We start from the raw sequence: 21,651 nt of genomic DNA, 5'->3' as shown, positions 1-21,651 counted from the left end.
GATCGCTTGGCCGAACGAAGGGAAAAAAAGTCACGTGTGTTCGACTGGTACGTGCGCAAGTGTCAGCTACGGTTTGTCTCGTCTTGCACCTCTGTGCTACTGAAATCGAGGATGCCCGCAAAGTCGAGGTCTTGAACCACTTTCTCCGCTTTGTCGACAGGCATATTTCCAAGTACATTATTCACTTTTTTGATATCATTGGTCTCCAATGCGCGACGGAAATCCTCGTCAAAGCTGGTGAAAATGTCCCAGCGGCGCTGGAGCCACTCGCGCACTTGCTCCACATCCATAGACTCTGTACCTTCACCCTCGAGCTTGATTGTCTCAGGGGGTGGGCCGTCGGGAATTTGAAATGTGATTACCGTGCTGGGATCTTCAGCGACAAGCTGGATCTGTTCGACGCCGTCCTCCTTGTATTCCGTCGCTAGCTCTGCCGCGCGGTTTGCAATCCTTGTATACGTAGCAAGCACATCATTCAAAAATATGGTTGCAGCCTTTCCATCGGATCCCATCATGCGCTTGAAAAAGAGGCCTACGCCGTCTTTGCCGAGCTTGTTGCAGTACTGCAACAAGAGCGCTTTCTCCGTGCACATCCGTGCAAGCTGCTTCTGGCCGGCCATTTGCGACTCAAACGCTTGCAAAAGTAGTGCATCAGATGCGCCCATATCCTCACGCAAAAGCTCTTTGTGCGAGCCAAGGAACTGGAATATCTTCTCAAAGCGGTCCAGCTTGAGCTGCTTTAGGGGATTCACAGCGGGGGGCAAGCTGTCTGCTGTGAGTGGTATGCCCTCTAAGACAGTTGGTAGGCTCGCAAAACTCTTCATCACCGGCGTTACCGTAGGCGCACTCTCTTCCTCCTCATCCGAATCCGCGCGAGACTCGCCCGTTTTTGCGCGCGCGCCGGGATTCAACGTCTCAATGCGCTGCTCCTTTGCTTTTTCCGAACTTTTTATAGATGCCGGCTCTTCCGTTCGAGATACATGGCTGCCATCCCAGCCCTCGCGCAGGTTGTCGCTCGTGATCTTGCGCGCATCCTCGTCGGCCATCTCGGCGAGCTCATTCTTAATTTGTTCCTGCCGCTGTCCAAGTCGCTCCAGCGCCGTTTCCAGCGATGCGGTAAGCTTAGCAGCCAATGCAGTATCATCTCCTTTACTTTGCTGCACCGCGGGCTCTGCATTGATTTGTAACAGCAAGCTCAGGAGCATGTCATCCAATGTGGGACCGTCAGGGCCGTCTTTGTTCCCACGTGCTTCACGCACCGCTGCGAGTTGCGACACTTGGCGTGAGTAAAATGCAGCACCTTCGCCCCTCGTCCTCGTAATCAAGTCAAGCATGCGGGGCGCAAGATCCGTGTTGGTCCGCTGCTCGGCCTCCAGCATGGAGCGCTGTATTTTGCGCTGTTCGCGCTTTTCGTGGATATCGCGCTGTTTCCACTGAATGAATGAGCGCTTGTCCACATTGGGATGCACCTCAATGTCCGAGTCATCCGAGAGCTCGAGATTGTCCCACTTCGAGTAGTTGAGTTTGCTCATGTTCGTCTGCCACAGCGTCCGAGGCGCTGCGCCGACGCACACAACTTTGCCACGTGCCTCTCCACATTTCCACCATCCAGCATGGAGCCGAATGCGCAGCGGCTGTTTGCGTCTGCGTCTTATAAAAAGGTGCCGGGGACGCTGTCGTTGGAGGATGGCATATTGCGATGGAAACCGTCGCTGGATTCTTCGAGCATACCTGGATTTTCTGTGCAGGATACGCACCTTAAAGGTCTCAAAGTATCCAAGCCAGGCGCTGCGCAAGTGGCACTGCGTCTAGAAGCAGCGGAGGGCTACTCGATCAATGGAGAGCCCATTGCGATGATCAATTTCAATGCGGAACAGGACATTGCGTGTGCTAACCGTGAAAAATTCAAGGATCGGCTTGCCGCAGCGATTGCAAAAGCGCGTGCAGAGCAGGAGCAACAAGCGGCCGTCGATGCCGAGCACGCTGGAAAGCGCAAGGCCCTCGAGCAAGGAACGCGTGCTGGCGGCCCCAAAGTGCCTGATATGTCGGCAGTCAAGCTCCGTGGCCAAGTCCTGCGCGCAAACCCTGGATTGTTGGCACTGCACAAGGATGTCGTAGGCACGGATTTAATTTCCGATGCGGATTTCTGGGAGCATCCAGCGCGCAAAGCGCTCTTGCGCGCCGAGTACGCAAGTATGGAGCAGCGTCAAGGTCGGCGCGGCCAACTGGCTGATCCAAAACCTTCACAGACGGATAAAGGCGAGATGAAAATTAACATCACGCCGCAGCTTATCCGAGATCTGTTCGAGCAATACCCGGTCCTCACGCGCGCGTACGATGAAAATGTTCCAAGCAAGCTGGACGAAGGCACGTTTTGGGCGCGCTACTTTCAGTCGAGATTATACCACCGTCTTCGTACTTCGCTGCGCTCCGCTGCATCTGAGCAGGCGCTGCGCGACGACGATATTTTTGACAAGTACTTGGAAGCAGAAGACGACGAACTTGCGCCGCGGACCGAGGTGAATCCCCACGATGCGCTGCTCAACCTCGCGGCCACACAAGAGGACCACGTAGATACAGGAAACATGCAGGACTGGACGATGCGCGCTGGATTTGATCGACGCATGCTCCCTTTGGTCCGTCGGTTCAACAAGCATGCCGAGTCCGTGCTGACATCTTCTCTCGGCACGCTAGATGCTTCTGCTTCTGCGCGTAGTAAAAGAAAAACGGGGGGCGTGGGTGAAGAGTACAAGCGGGGCGATTCGGGGCGCTACTACGAAGAGATTGTCATGGACGATTTACAGCACCATGCCAAACGCGTCGAGAAAAGACTCGAGATTCACGACCAGCGAGCGTACTTTGACGCGCACACTGGAAATGCAGCACGCCCAATGGTCGCGGCTGTAGACATGGACGCATACATGTCGCAACTAAGCTCGAATTTAAGGGGCTGGAAACTGGATGTGCAACACTTTGTGCCGCATGGGAAAGGTATGCGCCACGCACTGGATGCAATGCTAGACAATATGCGCCAGCAAGACAGTACCGAGCACGAAAATATCATGTCTGATTTGCCTTCAGACGTGCACAAACAAGTGATTTCATGCCAAGCTGCCACCATCGAGTTTTTGCAGCAATTTTGGCAGGCTATCTCTCCAAGTGCGGCCAAGAATACACAGCAAAACCGAGGCGTGCACCTTGATATACCCCAACGCATTGAAAAGGCCAAGCGCATGCTGGTTGTACTTGCCAAAACCGACGAGCGCATTGGACGCATTGCAGCGACAGCGGATGCTGCTTTGCCGGGCACAGGCGGAGAAATTGTGCACGAAGCGTTCCATGCCACGCGCAAAGCTGTGGATCGAGCGCTTAAGCTGGAGAGTACGTAGCTACGGTAGGCAACCTACGACCCATTGCGTATCGCATCTTCCTGTTTGCGCTTGTTGCTCTCCACAATGATGCGCTTGTACTCGGCGACGCTGCCGTAGAACTTGTGCACAGTCCTATTCTCGCATACCCACATCTCTTTCAAGCAGCTGTTGATAAAGCGCTCGTCGTGGCTCACCACAATCACGCCACCGTTCCAGCGATTAATTGCGTCGATGAGCGCGTCCAGCGCTTCAATATCCAAGTGGTTTGTAGGTTCATCAAGCAGGAGTACGTGCGGCTGCATAAGACTCAGCTGCGCAAAAGCAACACGGCTCTTTTGTCCACCACTGAGCGTAGCAATCTTTTGCAGGCCTGTTGTGCCGGTGATGCCAAACGAGCCCAGGTGCTGGCGGTACTCTTGCTCCGAACGGCCCTGGAACCGCGAGGCAAGAAATGCGACAGGGCTCATGCTCAGGTCAAGCTGGTCAATGTGGTGCTGCGAAAAGAAGCCGATGCGCAAGCGCGCGTTGCGTTTTGCATCGCCGCTCAGTGGATTGATTTGCTGGATAAGCAACTTCATCAAGGTGGATTTGCCGGCGCCGTTGCTGCCTACAAGCGCAATGCGGCTGTCCATGGTAATGTCGAAATTGACATGCTTGAGCAGAATATGGTCTGGCGTGTAGCCAAACGATACGTCGTCAAGCTGTAGGAGCGGCGGGCTAATGCCTTCGGTCTCGGGTAGCGTAAAGTGCTCGCCCTGCTCTTTCTCCGGCGGCTCCAGCACGGGCAGTTTCTCGAGCTCCTTGATACGGCTTTGCGCCTGCGATGCGCGATTTGCATTGTAGCGCCAGCGGTCGATGAATGCCTGCAGGTGCGCACGCTTCTGCTCGTTTGCTTCGTATTCGCGCTGCTGATTTTTTCTGCGCTCATCGCGCGTCTCGTAGAATTGGTCAAAGTTGCCGCGGTAGTAGTCAAGACGCTCCGAGTGCATGTGCACGATGTCAGTGGCCACCTGGTTCAAAAATGCGCGGTCGTGCGAGACGACCAAGAGTGTGCCTTTCCAATCATTCACAAGGTAGTCTTCTAGCCATGCAATCGCGTTCAAATCCAACATGTTCGACGGCTCGTCGAGCATGAGCAAGTCAGGCTTGCAGAACAGCGCACGGGCCAGTGCAAGACGCATGCGCCAGCCACCAGAAAAGAAGCGTGTGGGCTTCTCCTGATCTTTTCCCACAATACCGAGACCATTGAGCAAAGCGGCAGCGCGGCTTGGGCCCGTCTCGGCCTCCATGTCTACGAGCTTCGCCTGTACATCACCCAGGCGCGCAGAGAGCTCGTCGCGTTGGTTTTCGCGCTCGCGCGTCGGCAAGTCAACAGCGCTGCCCGCATCGCCGGATTCTTTTAAAGCTTGAGCCGATGCATTGGTCGCGTCTTCTAGCGCCTGCAAAGCGTTGTTGAGGTGTACCTCCTCCGCAAGGAGCCGCTCGCGCCACACGTCAGCCTTGAGCACGGCCTGGACCGCAGGTGTATCGTCTCCCACAACCTCTTGCTCCACGTACAAAATGGAAATGTTGGTAGGAATCGGCACGTCGCGCAACGACATGTGCCGCAAAAGCGTACTTTTGCCAACACCATTTCGACCAACCAAACCGTAGCGCCTGCCATGCGCAAGCGTAAGCTCGGCGTTGGAAAGAATACGGTTGCTGCCAAAGTTTACGTCGATATTGGGCAAATAAACATCCTTGTTTTTGCCTTTTGCGGCGCCCGCACTGATCGACTGCAGCGGATTCACGCGCAAGTACATTTCTTCGTAGCTGGCCATCTTCTTGGACTGATCAACCAGCTTGCTCGTTTCGTACAAGTCACGCTGCTCGCGCTTCGCAAGCTTTGCACGTGTCTTGACCTCTTGGCGCTCCAGCTTCTTTACATCGACCGTCGTGCGATTGCGGCTTGACTTGCCCAACGCCAAGTCGATACCGGAAGCGCCCGTATCGTAAGTCGACGTGCTGCTCATCGCTGCGCTGCGCATATCAACCACCTTTTCAAGGCGCGTTAGCCGATTATGCTGAGAGCCACTTGCTTCACGCTCCTCGACTAGTTTCTCAAGCTTGTCGAGGAGCAAAGGCAGATTTTGGCGCACGTGCGACGTGGACGGTTCGCTAAGTACAGCGGACTCGAGCATCGGCCGCACAACGTCATCCATTACAGACACGTCCGGATCCTCGCCTGCATCCTGTATATACTGGTCCAAGTACGTTACAATCGGCTCGTCTAGTGACGGCAACGCTTCGCGAAGGAGCACAGCGGCCATGGTGGAGGAAGCAAAGCAAACTAGCGCTGCTGACTAAGGGATGCTGTATATGGTCCAAGGCCGTGCACAGCTGTTGGATCCTCGACGCGTAGCCCAAACTGGGTCCTGGCGAACGTGTGCAGAACTTGCTCGAGCGCTGGATCTGCGTTGTGCTCAGGTGGCACTTTGTGGGCTGCGCATTCCGCGTCTGCGCCGCACAAGAGAGGGCCGACACTAAGTGCAGTGTAGTTTGCCCACACCGCCAGGATTCCGCTGTGCGGCGAGCACGGCGCACAAGCGTCGTAGCCAGTAGAATCAAGGTAAAGTACATACAGTGCATCGTAGCCACCTGCGCCAGGGACGCCGCCGCCCAGAACACCGCTCGCGCCGTTTATCGTGGCATCCAACAGCCGTGACATTTCCATCGGCTCAATTGGCGCATCGGCACGTACGCCAAGCTCACGCATCCCCGCTCGGATCGAGCGCATCGCATTGCGCACATCAATGAATGCTGATACGATAGGCGATTGCAAGAGTTTTTGGTGTGCATCCCATTCTGTCGAGGGTATTTGTGCCAGCGCGGTTAGATCGCGAATGTAAACGCTGGCATCGTGTGCGTATGCGAGATGCAGGCGCAAGAGACCATCTGCAAAATATTGGTTCGCAGCGCTAATCACGCTGAAAAGCTGCTCCGCCCATGTCGGCTGGTTCTTTTTAAATGCACTCACTTGTCCGACCAAGGCCCGCGTATTGGACCCTGCGTCGACATCGGCCAAACACATGCGGATGCCTGGCGGAAGCTGAAGTGCCGCGGGACAAACAGCTCCATCTGTTCCCCCCACTGCAATATCGAGCAATCCTTCGACTGCAGTAGGCACACTCTGCACCCCGGAAGGCGGCACAGGCTTCCACAGTGGATTGGACGCGGCAAGCACGGGCAGAAGTGCAGTGGGGTGCTTTTCCACGCCCAACTCGCCTTCCTGTAGTATGCGCCGTCCAACCTCGGGCTGCATGCTCTCCTGCAGCAAAAATGGATCAAAGCGGCGGTAGAGCTGGCTGCCCCATACGGACGCCGAGACGTCGAATCCAGAGCCGACCTTGCCTTGTGCGGCACAATGTGCGAGCTGTGCGACGTTGTGAATCAAGCCGAGTGAGCCGAGGGTCAGACGCGCTTCATTTTCATGCATCTCTGTGCGGCATGCGCCCAAGTGCAGCAACACACCGGCAGTAAGCGAGGTCGTCATCGCCGCGCTTGAGCCAAGGCCAGTCTTGTGCACCTCTTCCAAGGTACAGCCGAGCGCGACAAACGGCGGGAGCGCACGCAATTCTTCTAGCGTAGGTGCATGCCCATTGCTGCGGTGCGAGTAATAGTCGTTGTCGCCCAGCACGACAATCTCGATTCCGCTTTGCAGCGCCGCCAGGACGTGGTCGACGCCGGTAACTTCCATCGCAACCTGCAGCGTGTACAGTAGCGTGAATGCAACAAATGGGTTCGCATTGCTCCCGGTATTCAGCTGTACAATACGCATCCCGTTCGCGTACATCACGGCATCGTCGTGTCCAGTGGGTGGGAGCACGATGCGATACGACCAAGCGGCATTGGCAAATTGTGGGGATCGCACACGAATTAGCGGCGCTTCCCCGTCTGCAGTGATCGTTTTCACCAAGGTATAGAAGCGCGCATTTGCAGCAAAAACAAGTCCAAAATATCGGGCGTCCAGGACCAAATAGCCTCCCGCAACAAGCACCTTGCCGGGCGCAGAGACCAGCGTCATGGTGCCAGTACAGTGCTGACTAACCACTTTTCCTCGAACCCCCTGCGGCTTTGCGCACAATGGCAGCGTCGGCCACAATGCATGGCACGGACGTGCAGACGTCGATTTTCAAGAAACTTTACCCACAAGAGTACTTGCGGCGCCATTTGGACAACCATGTGCGCGACGATGGCCGAGCATTCACCGAGCCGCGGAACGTCTCCGTAGCAACGGGCATCCTTTCGCAGGCGAATGGAAGCGCCGTGGTGCGTCTTGGGAACGCTACCATGGTGACTGCGGCGGTACATGCGGAAGTAGCGGAGCCGCTTTGGGAGAGACCCAGCGAAGGGTTTATTGGTATGTACCCCCACTACTTACACCAGTCCCCAACGCTGTGCTTGCGCCGCTCTGCTCGCCGGTATACCACACAGGGCCCCCTGAAGAGGACGCCCAGCTGCTCACGCATACACTACAAAGAGTGTTATCCGTGTCCAATGTTTTGCCGAGAGATGCACTTGTGATCGAGCCGGGAGTCGCGGTATGGTCGTTGAATGTGGATGTGTTGTGCGTGAGCGCGAACGGCAGCGTTTTGGACGCGGCGGTGCTTGCCGCAGTTGCAGCATTAGGAAATGCTACACTCCCCGTCCCCGTGAATACCGTGGATGCAGCTCATTGTATCTGCTCCGCAGAAAAGCGCACCAAGCTCCAGCTGCAAGGCATGCCGATTGTGAGCACGTTTGGGATTGTCGATGCCACATATTTGTTGACAGATCCTGTCGCATTCGAGGAATCGCTCACAAATGCCCTTATTTCCGTTGGGATTACAGACGCGCCGCAAGACGATCCCGATGCAGATGTATTTTACGTGCAAGAAGCGGGACACTGCATGGCAAACGAGCCGCAAGGGAAAGGCGCAACACTTACACACGACACTATCCTTGAGCACTGCATCCGCAATGCGCGCTCGCGAGCAACAATGCTGCGTACACTAGTCCATGAATCGTTAAAAGAGGTATGATACTACATTTCCGCACACGCCCATGCACGCTCTTTTTGTTATTGCACACAAAAACGTACCACACATTTGCAGCACACGGTGTCCGCTCTTGTTGCTCTTTAGTAGCACACTGTTCGCCCGCACCGTGTTTATGATTGTACGCCGCGCCGAGTCACTGGAGGCGGTGAGTAGCTGTGGTGAGTATGTTGGCGCAACGTACGTGCGCAAGGATCGGGAGACCCTGTGGAGTCAGCGATAGGTCAAGGAGCAGCAGTTTTGCAGGCTTGCCATGCAGCTCCGGCGATGCGCGGTACAAACGTTCGGCATACTGCAGTACAAACGGTGTCGCGCAGTGGCGCAGTGCACACTGGACAACCTTGGAGCCGTACACAGACAGGGAAATGGAGGAAACGTGGAATAGAATATGCATGGCAATTTGAGCGCGCAATGTCACGCTACCGTGCTCGATCCACTGCTGCAGGATCCACACGCCCCACTGATCCATGGCGAGCGAGTCAAAGTGCAAAAGGAGCGCCTGCATTCCCGCGCTGCCTTCGTCGAGAATACCGTGCTCAAACATGGACTGCACCGCGACGCTTCCGGGCTCGGTGGTGGCGACTTTGAGCCACTCGTTGTGAAGCGCTTGCTGGATCGTATTTGCAATGCACTTGCGCCTGCCTTCATCCGTCCATGCTACCGCAAAGAGCTTTTTCCACACGGGGATTGCGTGGCAACACGTGAGTGTGTCGGATAGTTTCGCGTGCAGCAAGTCGTCCAGGACAGCAAGCTGCATCGATTCTTCGCAAGCGACTGCATGTTGCACGACAAGTGTGCCGCAGGGAGAAAGCACGAGGAGCACAAAAGAGCCTTGTAGATGACGTGCAATGTGCTTGTCCATGTCCATTGCACGGCGCACTACGTAGCATCCGTACTGGTCCAAAGCAAGCGATACCAGCGCTTTAGGAAGCGCCAGAAGGATTTGGTCGCGGGTAGACGCATCCGCCTCTTTCAGCAGGCGCTGCAGCTCGATACTCGCACCTTTCCCGTAGCCTTTTGTGATCCGTGTAACCAGTGCGCGTATGGGAAGAGTGCTTGCGTTCCTACTATTCGGCGAAATGCAGCGGCTCCATGGGGAGACGGGAATATTTTGCTGCGGAGTGCTTGGCACGCGCGACACTGCCGGCCTGCTAAGGAGCAGCGCTTGGGAAAAGGCATTTGCGCCGGGCAGCGGAGTGGGCTCCTTCATCTCCGCATCTTCTTGCCAAAACGGATTGAATGGATCCGGAGTTGGCTGTCTTCGCAAAAAATCAGGAAACTGGTCGTTGGCATGCTTTGCAGGAGTGAATGGCGAAACGTCGGAGGAAAGCGACATAGACTTGTTGCACACTTGTTCAAGGTCAGTTATACGACGCTCTAATTGCTGTACGCGAGTCTCAAGCTGCTGTATAAGCGTGGGTCGCTGTGGATAGCTCGTACGCCGGCGCATGCTAAAGCGCGTCGTCGGTGTGGACTCCAGCGCAAATGGGTCGAGAGCTAACGTTGGCTTTAAGATTCGCGACATGGTGGCGGAACGAGGCACAATAGCGGCTTTTATGCTTTCCATCTCCAGCCTCTCTTGCCCGTTCATGCACATGCATCCATGTGTGTCGGGCCGAGCCGAGATGCAGTGGCGGTGGCAATCGTGCAGGTGCGCTTCCCCACATGCATGGTTTCGGCGAGCGCCGAAATTCTGCGCACGAACCACCTGTGCCACGCCCCAACCCTCCACTTTTTCGTCACGCCACGACATGGACGCTCTGTCGCATGGCAGTGCGCATAGCGTAGAAGCGCAGGACGGAGATGGGAATATTACAATGACATGGTCGAGTGATCCCGAGCGCAACGTCTTTTTTAGAAATACAGCGCCGGAGCATGCAGAAGCGTCGTCTGTGCCACAGGACGATGCATGGGACGATGATATTCAGCTGGATACCCCGTTTGTGACATCATCGATGGCATGGCAGTCTGTACCCTCGCGAAACGTGCATACAGCACCAATTTCACTTTCAACTGCGCAGAGACGAAAGATTTTGTTGCGCACTGCTGTGCAATTCGCCGTGCTGTTTGTCGGCGGGACGATTGTTCTTTCGCTAGCGCTGTGGCTCGCGCTGCCAGAGCTGGATAACGGCGACCGCGAAGCGCTACGTATACCGCGTTCTTTTGAGCAGCTGCATACATTAAACAAAGTCCTGAAACGATACAACGAAGAGCACTATACGCGCGTCATGCTTGTGTTTGTTTGCCTCTACCTATTCCTGCAGACATTTTCCGTACCGGGCTCTATGTACATGAGCATTCTCGGCGGAGCCATGTGGGGAATTCCCGTGGCACTGCCGCTCGTGTGCATTTGTATCGCATCGGGGTCGACGATGTGCTATGCATTGAGCCGATGTGCGGGCCAATGCATCGAGGCAATGCCGTCCTGGCAGCAGCGTGTCGACTACTGGAAGATGGTGATCAAGCAGTATGAATCCAACATCATTGTATACCTTGCCGTGCTCCGCATGATGCCTGTGCCGCCTGACTTTATGATCAACTTGATTGCGCCGCATCTTGGAATTGGGGTGTACGCGTTCTGGACTTCGACATTCCTGGGCGTCATTTCCACCTCACTCATGCACACGGCAATTGGAGAAGAGCTGAACGAGATGACGGCCGTGGACGGTTTCCATTTTTTTACGTGGAAAAATGTCACCATCTTTGTCTTTGTCATTGTGGCAATGGTCGTTCCAATCTTGGTAAAACGCAGGTTCCAGGCGCCAGAGGTGCTAGAAGAGACCCACGCAGGGCCGATTCACTTGGCAGAGGAGTCTTCGCCACGCATAATAGAGCTTCGACGGCGAGGACGCGCGTTGTTTTATTCCTTCTTGGGGCTTGTGCATCCATCGTCGCGGCGGCGTGCGGCCATGGCTGATGCGCAGCCGTTATCGATGCAGCGCGACATAGAGTACGAGCTTGAGGACGATGCTGGGCCTGCGTGGCAGTACGACAACGAGGAAGAGGGCGCTGCAGATGCAGCACGACACGATACATTCGGTCCATAGAGATGAATACAGGGCTACCGTGATCTACGTTCGACCTCTACTGATTGATCGACTCTGCCGCGTTCGCCGTGGCAGCACGGAGTGTACGGCGACGATCGGCCTCGGCTTCCTGCTCGGTCTCAATGACTTTGACCACCGCTTCGATCTCTTGCTGCTCAAGATTCTGTGGTGAGTCACGCATCGGCAACGTACCCGAAGCTTGCCGTGGCCAGACATGACGGCAATTTCCACATCTGTCGTCAGTATGGCAATAAATACGCACTCTTGGCACCTGTTTGAACCACTTCAAGCAGGCTCTTTACGGTAAGCTTGACTGTCTCTTCTTCCGTCATATCCTCCTTGTAGTTCTTCTCAAGGAACTCGAGCACAGTCTTGGATGAGCGGCCCACAGCATTGGCCTTCCACGAAGAGTACATGCCGGATGGCTCCGTAAGATACAAGCGCGGCACGCTCTGGTTTTGATCGAAACCAATGATCAACGTAGAAATACCAAATGGCCGCATGCCGCCGGATTGTGTGTATTTTTGCTGGACGCCGGCAATATAGCGTGTAATGAAATCCACACTCACAGGATCATCCAGCGTAAGACGGTGCGACTGGCACTCCACCCGTGCTTTGTCAATGAGAATGCGCGCATCGGCGTTCAAGCCTGGCGTCAGCACTGCAAAATTCATTGCTGTACACACCTGCAAATGCCAAGCAGATGTGATCATCTAGCATCGCCGTCTTTCGCACAGTCCGGGAGTCCTGCAGCTGCTGAAGGCTCTTTTTCTCAACGCCCAACACGGCAACGTTCTTTCCACGCAAGCCAACCTGGATAGGTAAGCGTATACGGCATATACGTACAGCACAGGTACCCTTTCGCACAGCTTCTAATGCATAGTCCACCTGGAATCTGTAAATAGTGTGAGTCTTGCTCAATGCATTTCATTGCACCACATACAAATGACCTGATACGGTTAGCCTGCTTTTTTTCGGCAAGATGCACTGCACGTACCATCAGGAGAAAACACCGTAAGCGCTGCAATTAAATGTATTAGTATTCCGCCCATCAATAGTCGCTAAAACGCACCTCTATCGTAGGAACGCGACATGATGAATCAATATGCACGTCGTAGCGGCAAGCGACGACCATCCATCGGAGCGCTCCGCGCGTACGCGTCGATCAGAGTTGGAAATAAGCACCATATTTCCTCGCCGCTTCGCACGCAGCGTTTTGCATACGGACGCTACAGGTGTCTTCTACCGATGCGCTTGCGCTCATTGTGGTCGCGTGCATTGTTGCATAGAACGTTCTCTGGCACGAACCTTTCCTTATTTAGCTCACGCTCATGATGGCATTGATCAAGTCGCCATCATTCTCCTTCAGTGCCTTGACAGCCTTGCGACGAGAGACAGAAACCTGTACAAGCACGAAAAGCGTACGCGAATAGGATATCGCGTAGGGCAGGTGCAGTGGTAAGCATCGATCAAAAAAAATCACTAGTCATAACATACCTGCTCCATAACAAGGTCGACGTCTTTCGAGTCCACGCCAGTCTCGTCGATAGGCGAACCGTCGTCCTCCTCCTCTTCGTCAACCCTCTTGCCACCAGTGAGATCGCTCGGCTTGAATATAGGCTCAGCGCCGCCGTCCGCGCCGGCACCCTGCTGACCGTCCGCAGCGAGCATCTGCTGGGCGGCTTGAGCCTGCGCAAACGCGCTCATGTCCTCGTTCTTCACGTCACCAAAGACAATGTAGCAGTCAGAAGCGGGCGACTTGTACACATCGGGGTCCGCAACAACGTAGAGGTGCTGTTGTTAGCACGACCAAGTCAAAGTACATACGCCACGGGCACGACGGAGCGTCACACGCTTAATGTCAGGGAGATGCTTGAGGCCAATGTTCTGCAACGACTTGCGGCTCTTGCGCTCCGCGCGCGACTGAACACGGTCCGAAACGTCAACCTCGCCTTCTTCACCCCCAGGAATGTTGTCGACCTTGAGCTGTATACGGAAAAGAAATGCGTCAGTATCTGCGCATCCACCTAATAATGCAAGGCTTAATACGTACGTCTTTCACGTCATCAGTAATTTCCTCAATAGACATGCTGATTACAATGTGGTTCCAAGCAACAAAACTCCTTGTGCGTCGAAACTGGCGCGCAAGCCTTCCGGTCTTCTCCCACGACTAAAACTACACGCAGTCGGGCACATCGATCACGTGAACCACGTGCCTCCACAATTAACCCACTAGCCTTGCGTTGCCACTTGCACCTCGCCAAGATGACGACCATAAGATTATGTGTGCGTCGAGGAATTGTTGGACGTGCATTAGACTTTGTTACACGCCCCATACCTTCGCGTGGAATGCGGTCAATGACAATGGTCACGGCATCATACATCCGACCCACCTTGCCGCGGCACCTAGCGCTTAAACCTTTTATACCACGTCGAGACTGGTCGACGCTAAGCCGCAAACCGAAAGCCCCCGAGGATGAGACTGTAATGGAAGGCGAGCTGCCTATTGTGAATATGACGGAGCGGGCCGTGCAAAAGATTCTTTCTGTCTCCGAAGCAGAGAATGACTCAGAAATCGCATTGCGCATCATCGTGGAGCCGGGAGGTTGCCACGGTTACGTCTACCACCTGGAGATTACATCGGGCTACGAAGAGGACGACTTTGTTTTTGTGGACAAAGGTGCGCGGCTTGTTGTCGACAGCGTCTCCCTCGGGTTAGTTAAGGGCAGTGTTGTGGACTACGTAACGGAGCTCATCGGAAGCCAGTTTGCCATTAAAGATAATCCGCAGGCGAAAGGGAGTGGCTGCGGATGCGGTGTAAGTTGGGAGCCTATTCTGTAAAGCGCATTGTATTCTTAGATCAACCATGCCCATCCTTACAAGAGCCGCTTACGTATAGTGCATTGCCAACATGGTTAGCCCACTGGCGCCAGGCACATGGTCACGTGAATAACTTTTCCAAGTCTGCTGCGCTAAAGTGGGGTAGCCATAGCGCCTCCAAGGATGCGTGAAGGCGACTCATTGATGGTACGCAAGTTTTAAAATACAGGGCCTGACTTTAGTCTTGTGCATTGATTCGCTTCCATGAGTTTATCACGACTGTATGTACTTTTATCGCTCGTCCCAGATTCTGACACATCCTAGCGCGTTGACGACGACTTGCCGAACCTGCCCAAAGCGCTGAAAGAAAAATATAAAATTTATGACACGATCCTTGGTTTTGGAACGTTTGCCGTGGTTAAGGCATGTGCCAATAGCTCGACGGGAGAAGAGCTGGCCATGAAATTTATCGCGCGTGAGCCGTTTTTGACGACGCAACACAACAACAAAAACGGTGTGGCGCCGCTGCGGCTAGCGCGGGACGAGATCCAGATATTGGAACGGCTTCGTTCTCCTTATGTGTATGTGTGTGTGTCTTCTAACAATTTAGCACGCGAATCCACGATGTCTATGAATCGGACGACGCCGTGTTTGTCGTGATGGATTTATGTCGGGGGGGCGAGCTCTTTGACAGTATTGTCGAGCGTGTATCGTACCATGACAACGATGTGTGTATCATTATGCAACAGATTTTAAAGGGCGTCGCTTATTTGCACAAGTTCAACATTGTGCACCGCGACCTGAAGCCCGAAAACATATTGCTACGGAAAAAAGACGACATACGGGAAGTCGCAATCTCCGACTTTGGCCTGGCTAAGATTTTGCCTAGTGAAGGACTATTGCTTACCGCATGCGGCTCCCCACAGTATGTCGCGCCCGAAGTGCTGCTCGGCAAAGGGTACAACTCCTCTGTCGACGTTTGGTCCTGCGGCGTTATTGCCTATGCGCTGCTTTCGGGGTATACACCCTTTTATTCCAGTGATATGTCAAGGCTTTTTGATAATATCATTCACATGCGTTACGAATTTCATCCAGAGTATTGGATGGATGTAAGCGATTTGGCCAAGGACTTTATTCGCAAGTGTCTCTGCGACTCGTCGGTCCGCATGCTCGCCACCGAGGCACTTGCACATCCTTGGCTTGCGGAATATGCTAATAATATGGACCCAGAGAGGCCCCAGTTGAAGCGTGCGCACAAATCAATGAGTTCGGAAGTAGACATGCCTCGCAACTTCGAGGTGTCTAAGCAAGTGAACGGCATGCAAGAAGTCCAGCGACTACGCGAAAGATTTGGCACTGCCACGAAGCAGGAACTGGAAAAGTATGATGAGTTCATCGTTCATTTCAAGTCAGAGCCGTTGCTCGACTGGCAGCAGCCTTTTATTGAATACGACGATAACGGGGGCAAGAATGAGAATGACAAGGGCGAATCAAGCGGAGAAAACAGCACGAAGCGCGCAAAGCGCACCCAGGAGAGCGACATGCAGCACAAGCAGATTTACACGAGGCATTATATTCACGATAAAACCTCGCGTTCTCGCGATGAGCGTGACCCCGGGTCGGAGGATGTGTTGAACGGACTCCTCGAGCGTTTCCGCATCGCACAGCGGCCGGCAGAATCGCGCGTCGACCCGAGTGTAGAGACAAAGCCGCCACAAAGCTTGACCCTGACCAAAGCTCTCCGGTTGGTCCCCACGATCCTCAATCAAGGCCTATCCATTGGCAGTGTGATTGCATCACACGCCATTTATGGACCGCCGAAAAAGTCGTGGGGGGTGGAAATGTCCATTTTGACAAGGGCAATTCGCGATATGGTGAAACACTCTGAATTTGCTACCATCCCTACTTTGCAAAAAGTATTTGACCTCGCTCGTTTTTTGCCTGTGCCCGACGAGGGCCTGATTACGCCTGTCACCTTTCGTGTAAAGCGCCGTGGGCTGCGTGGCATGCTTGCAGAGGCAGATGCCGAGCAAGACGGAAAGCAAGAGCTCACAGGCGAGTGGATTGTGGGGAAACAGACCTGGGGGCGTCTCCAAAAGGATTGGCAAAGTGGAAAACGCACGGGCAAGGAACGCGTCATTCTCTACATTCATGGAGGTGCCTATTTTGTCATGTCTGCTGTGACGCATCGTCCTCTTACCATCGCGCTGAGTAAGTACTCCGAGTGCCGTGTGTTTTGCATCAACTATCGTTTGGCGCCGGATACTGTGTTCCCTGGTGCACTCCATGATGTGGCTTCTGCATGGTTCCGCTTGACGGATGACTTGCATATTCCTGCGAACAATATCATTCTCGCTGCGGACAGCGCGGGCGGCGGACTTGCATTTGCGCTTATGATGTACCTGCGCGATAACAACTATACAATGCCGGGCGGTGCGATTCTCTTCAGCCCGTGGGTAGACCTTACCTTGTCGTGCGATTCGTGGGAAACCAACAAAGAATTTGATTTTTTGCCGCGACCAAAGGACGGCGACCACATGCATCCCGTCGCGGCATACTTGGGCAAGAACTTTGACAAGCTGCTCACACATCCCTACGTGAGTCCTTTGTTCGGCGACCTGCATGGGTTGCCTCCGCTTTTGATCCAGACCGGCGATGCGGAAGTGCTGCGCGATGAAAACATTCTTATTGCGCACAAATGCACACTGGCCGGTGTCCCGGTGCGCCACGAGATTTACGAAGACTGTGTCCATGTTTTCCAGTTTTTCCTCTTTTTGGACGCGAGCCGCAAGGCGCTGCAAAGTGCGCGTCACTTTTTGCGCACTGCGCTCGACAAGCGGCCCAAGCGACGTGCTTCCTTTGTCTCTGCAGACGCACGGAAACAACTGGATATGGAAATGAGCAAGGGTATGGAAGTTGAGCAAGAAAGGCCCGCCAGCCAGGGTTCCGACCTGCCGCCTACCAACGACGAGCACATCACCATCCACGCCTTCGACCCGTCCGAAGCGGACGAAGAAACGTGGTTGTTGGAAACGAACAGTGACTCGGATACGGAAGCAAACAACGCTGCGCTCGAATCGAAGGAGGGAAGTGCGCCAGGGAACCATACACAAGCGGGAACAAAGTAGACTGCATTGGGAATAAGGTGCATCAATAAATATAGACTTGGACTCGGTAAATTGCAAGATCGCTAGCTCACTATGACCATATGAATACGCTCTATTTGGGGACATCCGCCTCAGGAATGGGCTTTTCCCCAGTAGAAGGGAGCCGCGTTTCATCGTGCATCCACCCATGACAATAATAGGTGAGCACACCGGTAGCACCACCCAGGCCGACACCACCGAGCAAACCGTTGAAAAGGCCAACGCTACGGACTGCAAGTGAGCGTGCGGAAGGTACGTACGGAAAATGGCAGGCAAAGCAAGCGCGCCAACCACGCTACCGATAAGTTGGTAGTCATCCCTCTGTACCTAATGTCAATTTTGCGTGCTTGTAGACGTACACGAGAGACATCGGCCCGAACATCGGCCACGGTCCGAGAGAGGATACCAGGGGTAAACTGCGAGCCCTGCACGTAGCCAGCAGCAGCACCTATAGCGCTGCCGATAACGGGAACCATCCAGCTGTTTGGTTAATAAAGACGTATGTACGCCACATACTTGTATCGGGCCAGACCACGGAGCGAGAAACTCGATTTCCGAATGGCATGCAGAAAGTACATTGGCGTAGCAGCAAGGCTCGCAATTTGCGATCCTGTCATGTTAAATACAATTCTTATCATGCAAACCACGTACCCTGAATGGCACGGTACGTAAGAAGGTACGTCTCGTCGCTTTGCTTCGTTCCGGTAACAGACGTCATGGTGTCCGATGTGGGAGAATTTGCGCGGCCGGGATCCATCTACCCCGCAAGGAATTGATCACGTGCACAGTCACAATACCGACCAGTCCATCATGGTGTCGGCCTATAGTGCTACTGCGTGACAATAAGCTGGGGGTAAGTAGACGTACAGTAGACGTACCTTGCGGAAAGCTATAAAAAGAGCGATCGCAACCGAAAACCTGCATGTAAGTAGCCAGCTTTACGTACAGCAAACTGGCCCATGCACTCGCGGTCAGGTCGTTCTGCTGCTTGAGAGACGTCAGCGGTTTGGTGTTTACGATTTGCGCCAGTGCGAGAGTCAGTCCGAGACTAGTAATATCGGGGAATGGTGAAATTATCGCGGTCGAGGTGAGTAGACTGTGGTAAGTACTCATAGAAACGCACGTTGCGCCGCTCAAAATCGTCTCATACGCGGTACCATCTGAGGACAGCCACCTCGCAGGGACCACAAAAGGCCTTGTGTTTGCAGCAAGCCTCGGATCGGTCTTCTCTACGCGCCGTCCCGTCATTGTATTGGAGAAGGAGGGCAGTGCCGCACGCGAGTGATAAAAATCTGACTAAAGTGCGCAATACGCAACTTGACACACCCCGCTTCTTGTGCACGCCGTCATGGGTCTTTGGAACCGCCCAGCGGCGCAAGGGGAAACATTTCCCTCGTCGAAAGAGTTTGGCGTACCGCGGATGTACTTGGAGCGCCACATTTCGTCTGAGGATCATCGCTACTGGGTCCAATACACGGTTGCTTTCCAAACAGAGAGGGACGTCGTTGCAGCGCTCACGGCAAACGATGTGCATAAAACGATCGAGAATGCACCCGAGAACCTTGTGACGCTGATTGAGGTACTTACTATGCATCTTGAGAGCCTCATCAACGATCCACTGTTTGCGCCTGTCCCTGCGCATAATCCGGGCGGCTTGAGTGCATTGTTTGCCAGCACAGCGCAGCGATCCAAACCGGATACACGCAACCGGACTCTGGAGGCGCTCAACTGTTGTCGCGTTCTCACGCGTGTTATCCCGTTTGTGTATGAAAGTACGCCTGGGCCGAGGAAAGATTCGGATATTCACGATTTGGAACTGCGCGCGCTTTGGACGCCGCTGCTTCGTGGCAGCCCAGAAGCGCTTTCTCCTCCAACTACGCCATCACCCAAACTGGGTAATGAGACAGCACAAGAAGAAATTAGGGCGACGAGTGGTCAATTTATTTTGACCGACGGCGACGAATCCATGCTTTCGAATGCAGACAAAACGTCGGGGCGCAAAGACGCCGTGCTGGAGGACATGCCAGCGCCAAGGTCGCATAGTAATGCGTCCAAATCGGTTATGACGGGCCATGCCCTGTTGAACACTGTCATGGAGCTTTTATTCCATGCTGGATTTACCTTGCCTTGGACGCCGGAGCAGCTCAGTGTGGACGACGACGAAAATGTGAGTCGCGTTCACTTCACCATTTGGGAGGCAGGCATTGGATGCTCGGTTGATTTGGAAAACACCACCTCGGCACATATGGAGCGCCGCACGGAAGTGATGCGCCTCTTGATCTCGATGCTGTCCAAGCCCATGTATACAACACCAGCGTTGCTCATGCAAACGCAGTTTACAGCATTAGATTTCATCGCGTGCGATTTGGAGCGGCCCGTTGTTTTGTCGTTCCTATGCAGCTTGCTCAATACAATCTCCAACTACCGACAGGCTGACCGCTGGTCGCTGGTGGGAGCACGCGATCTGGTGCGTGATATTCACACCTCTGTTTGTTTTCAGGTGCTTGGTGCATTGCTCAGCTACGAGGACTCGAGTATGAACCAAGTCAAAAAGAACATGTTCCGGCATTATGTCATGAAGCTGTACCGCGTCTCTGACTTTGCATTTTTGGCGACGGGCATTTCAAAGGTGTTTGGCGAATGCATGTCTGAGACGAGAGGCGCTTTTGAGCTTGGGGACACGATGAATGGCATGTTTGTCAAGCCGGGCGAAGAACACGCTAGCGAACTACTAGCGGTGCTCTGGATACAGCTGAAAATCAATGCCGATTTCCACCGGTTTATTACGCGCAGCAGGCAGCTGAGCCTCGATATCTTTTCCTGGCTCATGTTTGTTGCACTGGCAAACAAGGATGCAGCGGCCACGCTCTCCCAAGCACAGCTCGCTATTTTCCTCTTGCAGGATCTCACGGCGGACCGCATGTTTTGTGTGCATCTCACCAGCGTCCAGAGCCTTGCCGATTTAACCATCCCTACCCGCTACTTGCGGCTCCATGGTGAGGTAGCGATGGATGTACTAATTGAGGGCGTCTTTACCCTCTTTACCAAGAGCAACGGGCTCATGACCCCGATGTATCCTTTCCTTCTCCTGATTCTGTTCAACGCTGCTCCTTTCTGGCGCAATCTATCGGTTATTTCAGCGGCACGCCTGGAGATCTTGCTGCGCCAATTGTCTTCGCCACGCTTCTTGCTTGCCGAAGCAGGCAATCCACGTCTTTTGGGTATCCTTTTGAATGCATTTTCGCAAATGCTGCAGCACCAATTCTCCAACAATGCGAATGTGGTGTATGCCTTGGTCCGCTCTGCATCGGTCATCGATCGCCTCAAGTCTTTCTCGCTGGAGGAGGCGCTGGAAAACATTTACCGTGTGCGCCAGTATGCGGCAAATGTGAATCCAATGCCTCAATCGAAACCGCTTCCGGATCCCGCAGCGAGTGAGGAGTCGAAAGCGCAGGAAGAGGATACGCCTGAAAAAATCGCAGGCACAAACTCCAAGCTAGAAAGCAGCAGTGCGCAAGCGGAGCAGGCATCGCCATTCGAGCGGCCAGATGACCAGGCGGATACAAAGAATGCCACAGCGCAAGCGCCACAATCACCCGCACTCAGTAAGGCGCAGCTTGATCAAGTGGCACGCTCTGTTGGAAGAAATGGGTTTGTGCCTACCAATGAATGGGTCGAGTCGTGGCATGCGTCTTTGCATTTGTCTGTATTGGGAAAGGCGCTGGATGAGTTGGTGCCGCGCGTCAACAGCTTTTGTACGGACCCAAATGTGGCCAACAGCGCCAATGCAGACGAAAAGATTTTGGCCTATTTGCGCGAGCAAACACTGGCCGGTGTCTTATCCCCCGTCGAAGAGACACAAAGCCAGCCGTTTGTGTGGAATAACGATAGTTATTTGTGGTTGCAAAATTACATTTGGGGCATCGTCTATCTGGCCGGTCTGCCACTGGGTGTATGGACGGGAACGCACACGAAACTCTTCAATGTCCGATTCGAGGAAGCTGCTGGCACAACGGGCAGTCGTGTGCTCGATGCCATTGTAAATCTGACCTCGGGGTTGATGGCAACCGCCGCGCAGGATGTAGAAAAGGTTGCCGAGCACAACGCCAACACTTAGCGAAGCCATACAAATTTCCAATATGCCCACCCAGTGAGTGCAAACGCAGCAGCGCTTGCCGCGTAGGTCAGCGTG

General features: G+C 54.1%; 11 protein-coding genes across 11 annotated transcripts; 5 read left to right on the top strand and 6 right to left on the bottom strand.

The window, feature by feature from the left end:
- Positions 1-62: 62 nt before the first annotated feature.
- CDC37 (hsp90 co-chaperone Cdc37) lies at positions 63-1,532 on the bottom strand (the record flags this gene model as incomplete). Its single annotated transcript, XM_056205694.1, has 1 exon — positions 63-1,532. One exon carries the CDS (start codon positions 1,530-1,532, stop codon positions 63-65), a length of 1,470 nt encoding a protein of 489 aa, XP_056061669.1.
- An 81-nt stretch (positions 1,533-1,613) lies between these two features.
- TFB1 (RNA polymerase II transcription factor B subunit 1) lies at positions 1,614-3,389 on the top strand (the record flags this gene model as incomplete). Its single annotated transcript, XM_056205693.1, has 1 exon — positions 1,614-3,389. One exon carries the CDS (start codon positions 1,614-1,616, stop codon positions 3,387-3,389), a length of 1,776 nt encoding a protein of 591 aa, XP_056061668.1.
- Positions 3,390-3,403: 14 nt separating this feature from the next.
- Positions 3,404-5,680, bottom strand: MVES1_000836 (uncharacterized protein; the record flags this gene model as incomplete). Its single annotated transcript, XM_056205692.1, has 1 exon — positions 3,404-5,680. One exon carries the CDS (start codon positions 5,678-5,680, stop codon positions 3,404-3,406), a length of 2,277 nt encoding a protein of 758 aa, XP_056061667.1.
- Positions 5,681-5,700: 20 nt separating this feature from the next.
- On the bottom strand, positions 5,701-7,434 carry ERG8 (phosphomevalonate kinase; the record flags this gene model as incomplete). The annotated part of the gene is made up of 1 exon (XM_056205691.1): positions 5,701-7,434. The coding sequence occupies one exon, from the start codon at positions 7,432-7,434 to the stop codon at positions 5,701-5,703; it is 1,734 nt and encodes a 577-aa protein (XP_056061666.1).
- A 59-nt stretch (positions 7,435-7,493) lies between these two features.
- On the top strand, positions 7,494-8,431 carry MVES1_000834 (uncharacterized protein; the record flags this gene model as incomplete). Its single annotated transcript, XM_056205690.1, has 2 exons — positions 7,494-7,770; positions 7,797-8,431. 2 exons carry the CDS (start codon positions 7,494-7,496, stop codon positions 8,429-8,431), a joined length of 912 nt encoding a protein of 303 aa, XP_056061665.1.
- Positions 8,432-8,582: 151 nt separating this feature from the next.
- Positions 8,583-9,971, bottom strand: MVES1_000833 (uncharacterized protein; the record flags this gene model as incomplete). The annotated part of the gene is made up of 1 exon (XM_056205689.1): positions 8,583-9,971. One exon carries the CDS (start codon positions 9,969-9,971, stop codon positions 8,583-8,585), a length of 1,389 nt encoding a protein of 462 aa, XP_056061664.1.
- A 226-nt stretch (positions 9,972-10,197) lies between these two features.
- Positions 10,198-11,493, top strand: MVES1_000832 (uncharacterized protein; the record flags this gene model as incomplete). The annotated part of the gene is made up of 1 exon (XM_056205688.1): positions 10,198-11,493. One exon carries the CDS (start codon positions 10,198-10,200, stop codon positions 11,491-11,493), a length of 1,296 nt encoding a protein of 431 aa, XP_056061663.1.
- A 37-nt stretch (positions 11,494-11,530) lies between these two features.
- Positions 11,531-12,493, bottom strand: PRE6 (proteasome endopeptidase complex; the record flags this gene model as incomplete). The annotated part of the gene is made up of 6 exons (XM_056205687.1): positions 11,531-11,656; positions 11,686-11,726; positions 11,756-12,142; positions 12,180-12,306; positions 12,340-12,381; positions 12,491-12,493. 6 exons carry the CDS (start codon positions 12,491-12,493, stop codon positions 11,531-11,533), a joined length of 726 nt encoding a protein of 241 aa, XP_056061662.1.
- Positions 12,494-12,811: 318 nt separating this feature from the next.
- On the bottom strand, positions 12,812-13,582 carry EGD2 (GAL4 enhancer protein; the record flags this gene model as incomplete). Its single annotated transcript, XM_056205686.1, has 4 exons — positions 12,812-12,895; positions 12,991-13,287; positions 13,321-13,479; positions 13,547-13,582. 4 exons carry the CDS (start codon positions 13,580-13,582, stop codon positions 12,812-12,814), a joined length of 576 nt encoding a protein of 191 aa, XP_056061661.1.
- A 275-nt stretch (positions 13,583-13,857) lies between these two features.
- Positions 13,858-17,441, top strand: MVES1_000829 (uncharacterized protein; the record flags this gene model as incomplete). The annotated part of the gene is made up of 3 exons (XM_056205685.1): positions 13,858-14,310; positions 14,638-14,894; positions 14,924-17,441. 3 exons carry the CDS (start codon positions 13,858-13,860, stop codon positions 17,439-17,441), a joined length of 3,228 nt encoding a protein of 1,075 aa, XP_056061660.1.
- Positions 17,442-18,807: 1,366 nt separating this feature from the next.
- MVES1_000828 (uncharacterized protein) lies at positions 18,808-21,576 on the top strand (the record flags this gene model as incomplete). The annotated part of the gene is made up of 1 exon (XM_056205684.1): positions 18,808-21,576. The coding sequence occupies one exon, from the start codon at positions 18,808-18,810 to the stop codon at positions 21,574-21,576; it is 2,769 nt and encodes a 922-aa protein (XP_056061659.1).
- Positions 21,577-21,651: the final 75 nt, after the last annotated feature.

Source organism: Malassezia vespertilionis, chromosome 2, assembly GCF_029542925.1.
Source record: "Malassezia vespertilionis chromosome 2, complete sequence".
Taxonomy (NCBI): domain Eukaryota; kingdom Fungi; phylum Basidiomycota; class Malasseziomycetes; order Malasseziales; family Malasseziaceae; genus Malassezia; species Malassezia vespertilionis.
Note: the sequence above shows the minus strand (reverse complement) of the source record. Positions and strands in the feature narration are given on the sequence as shown.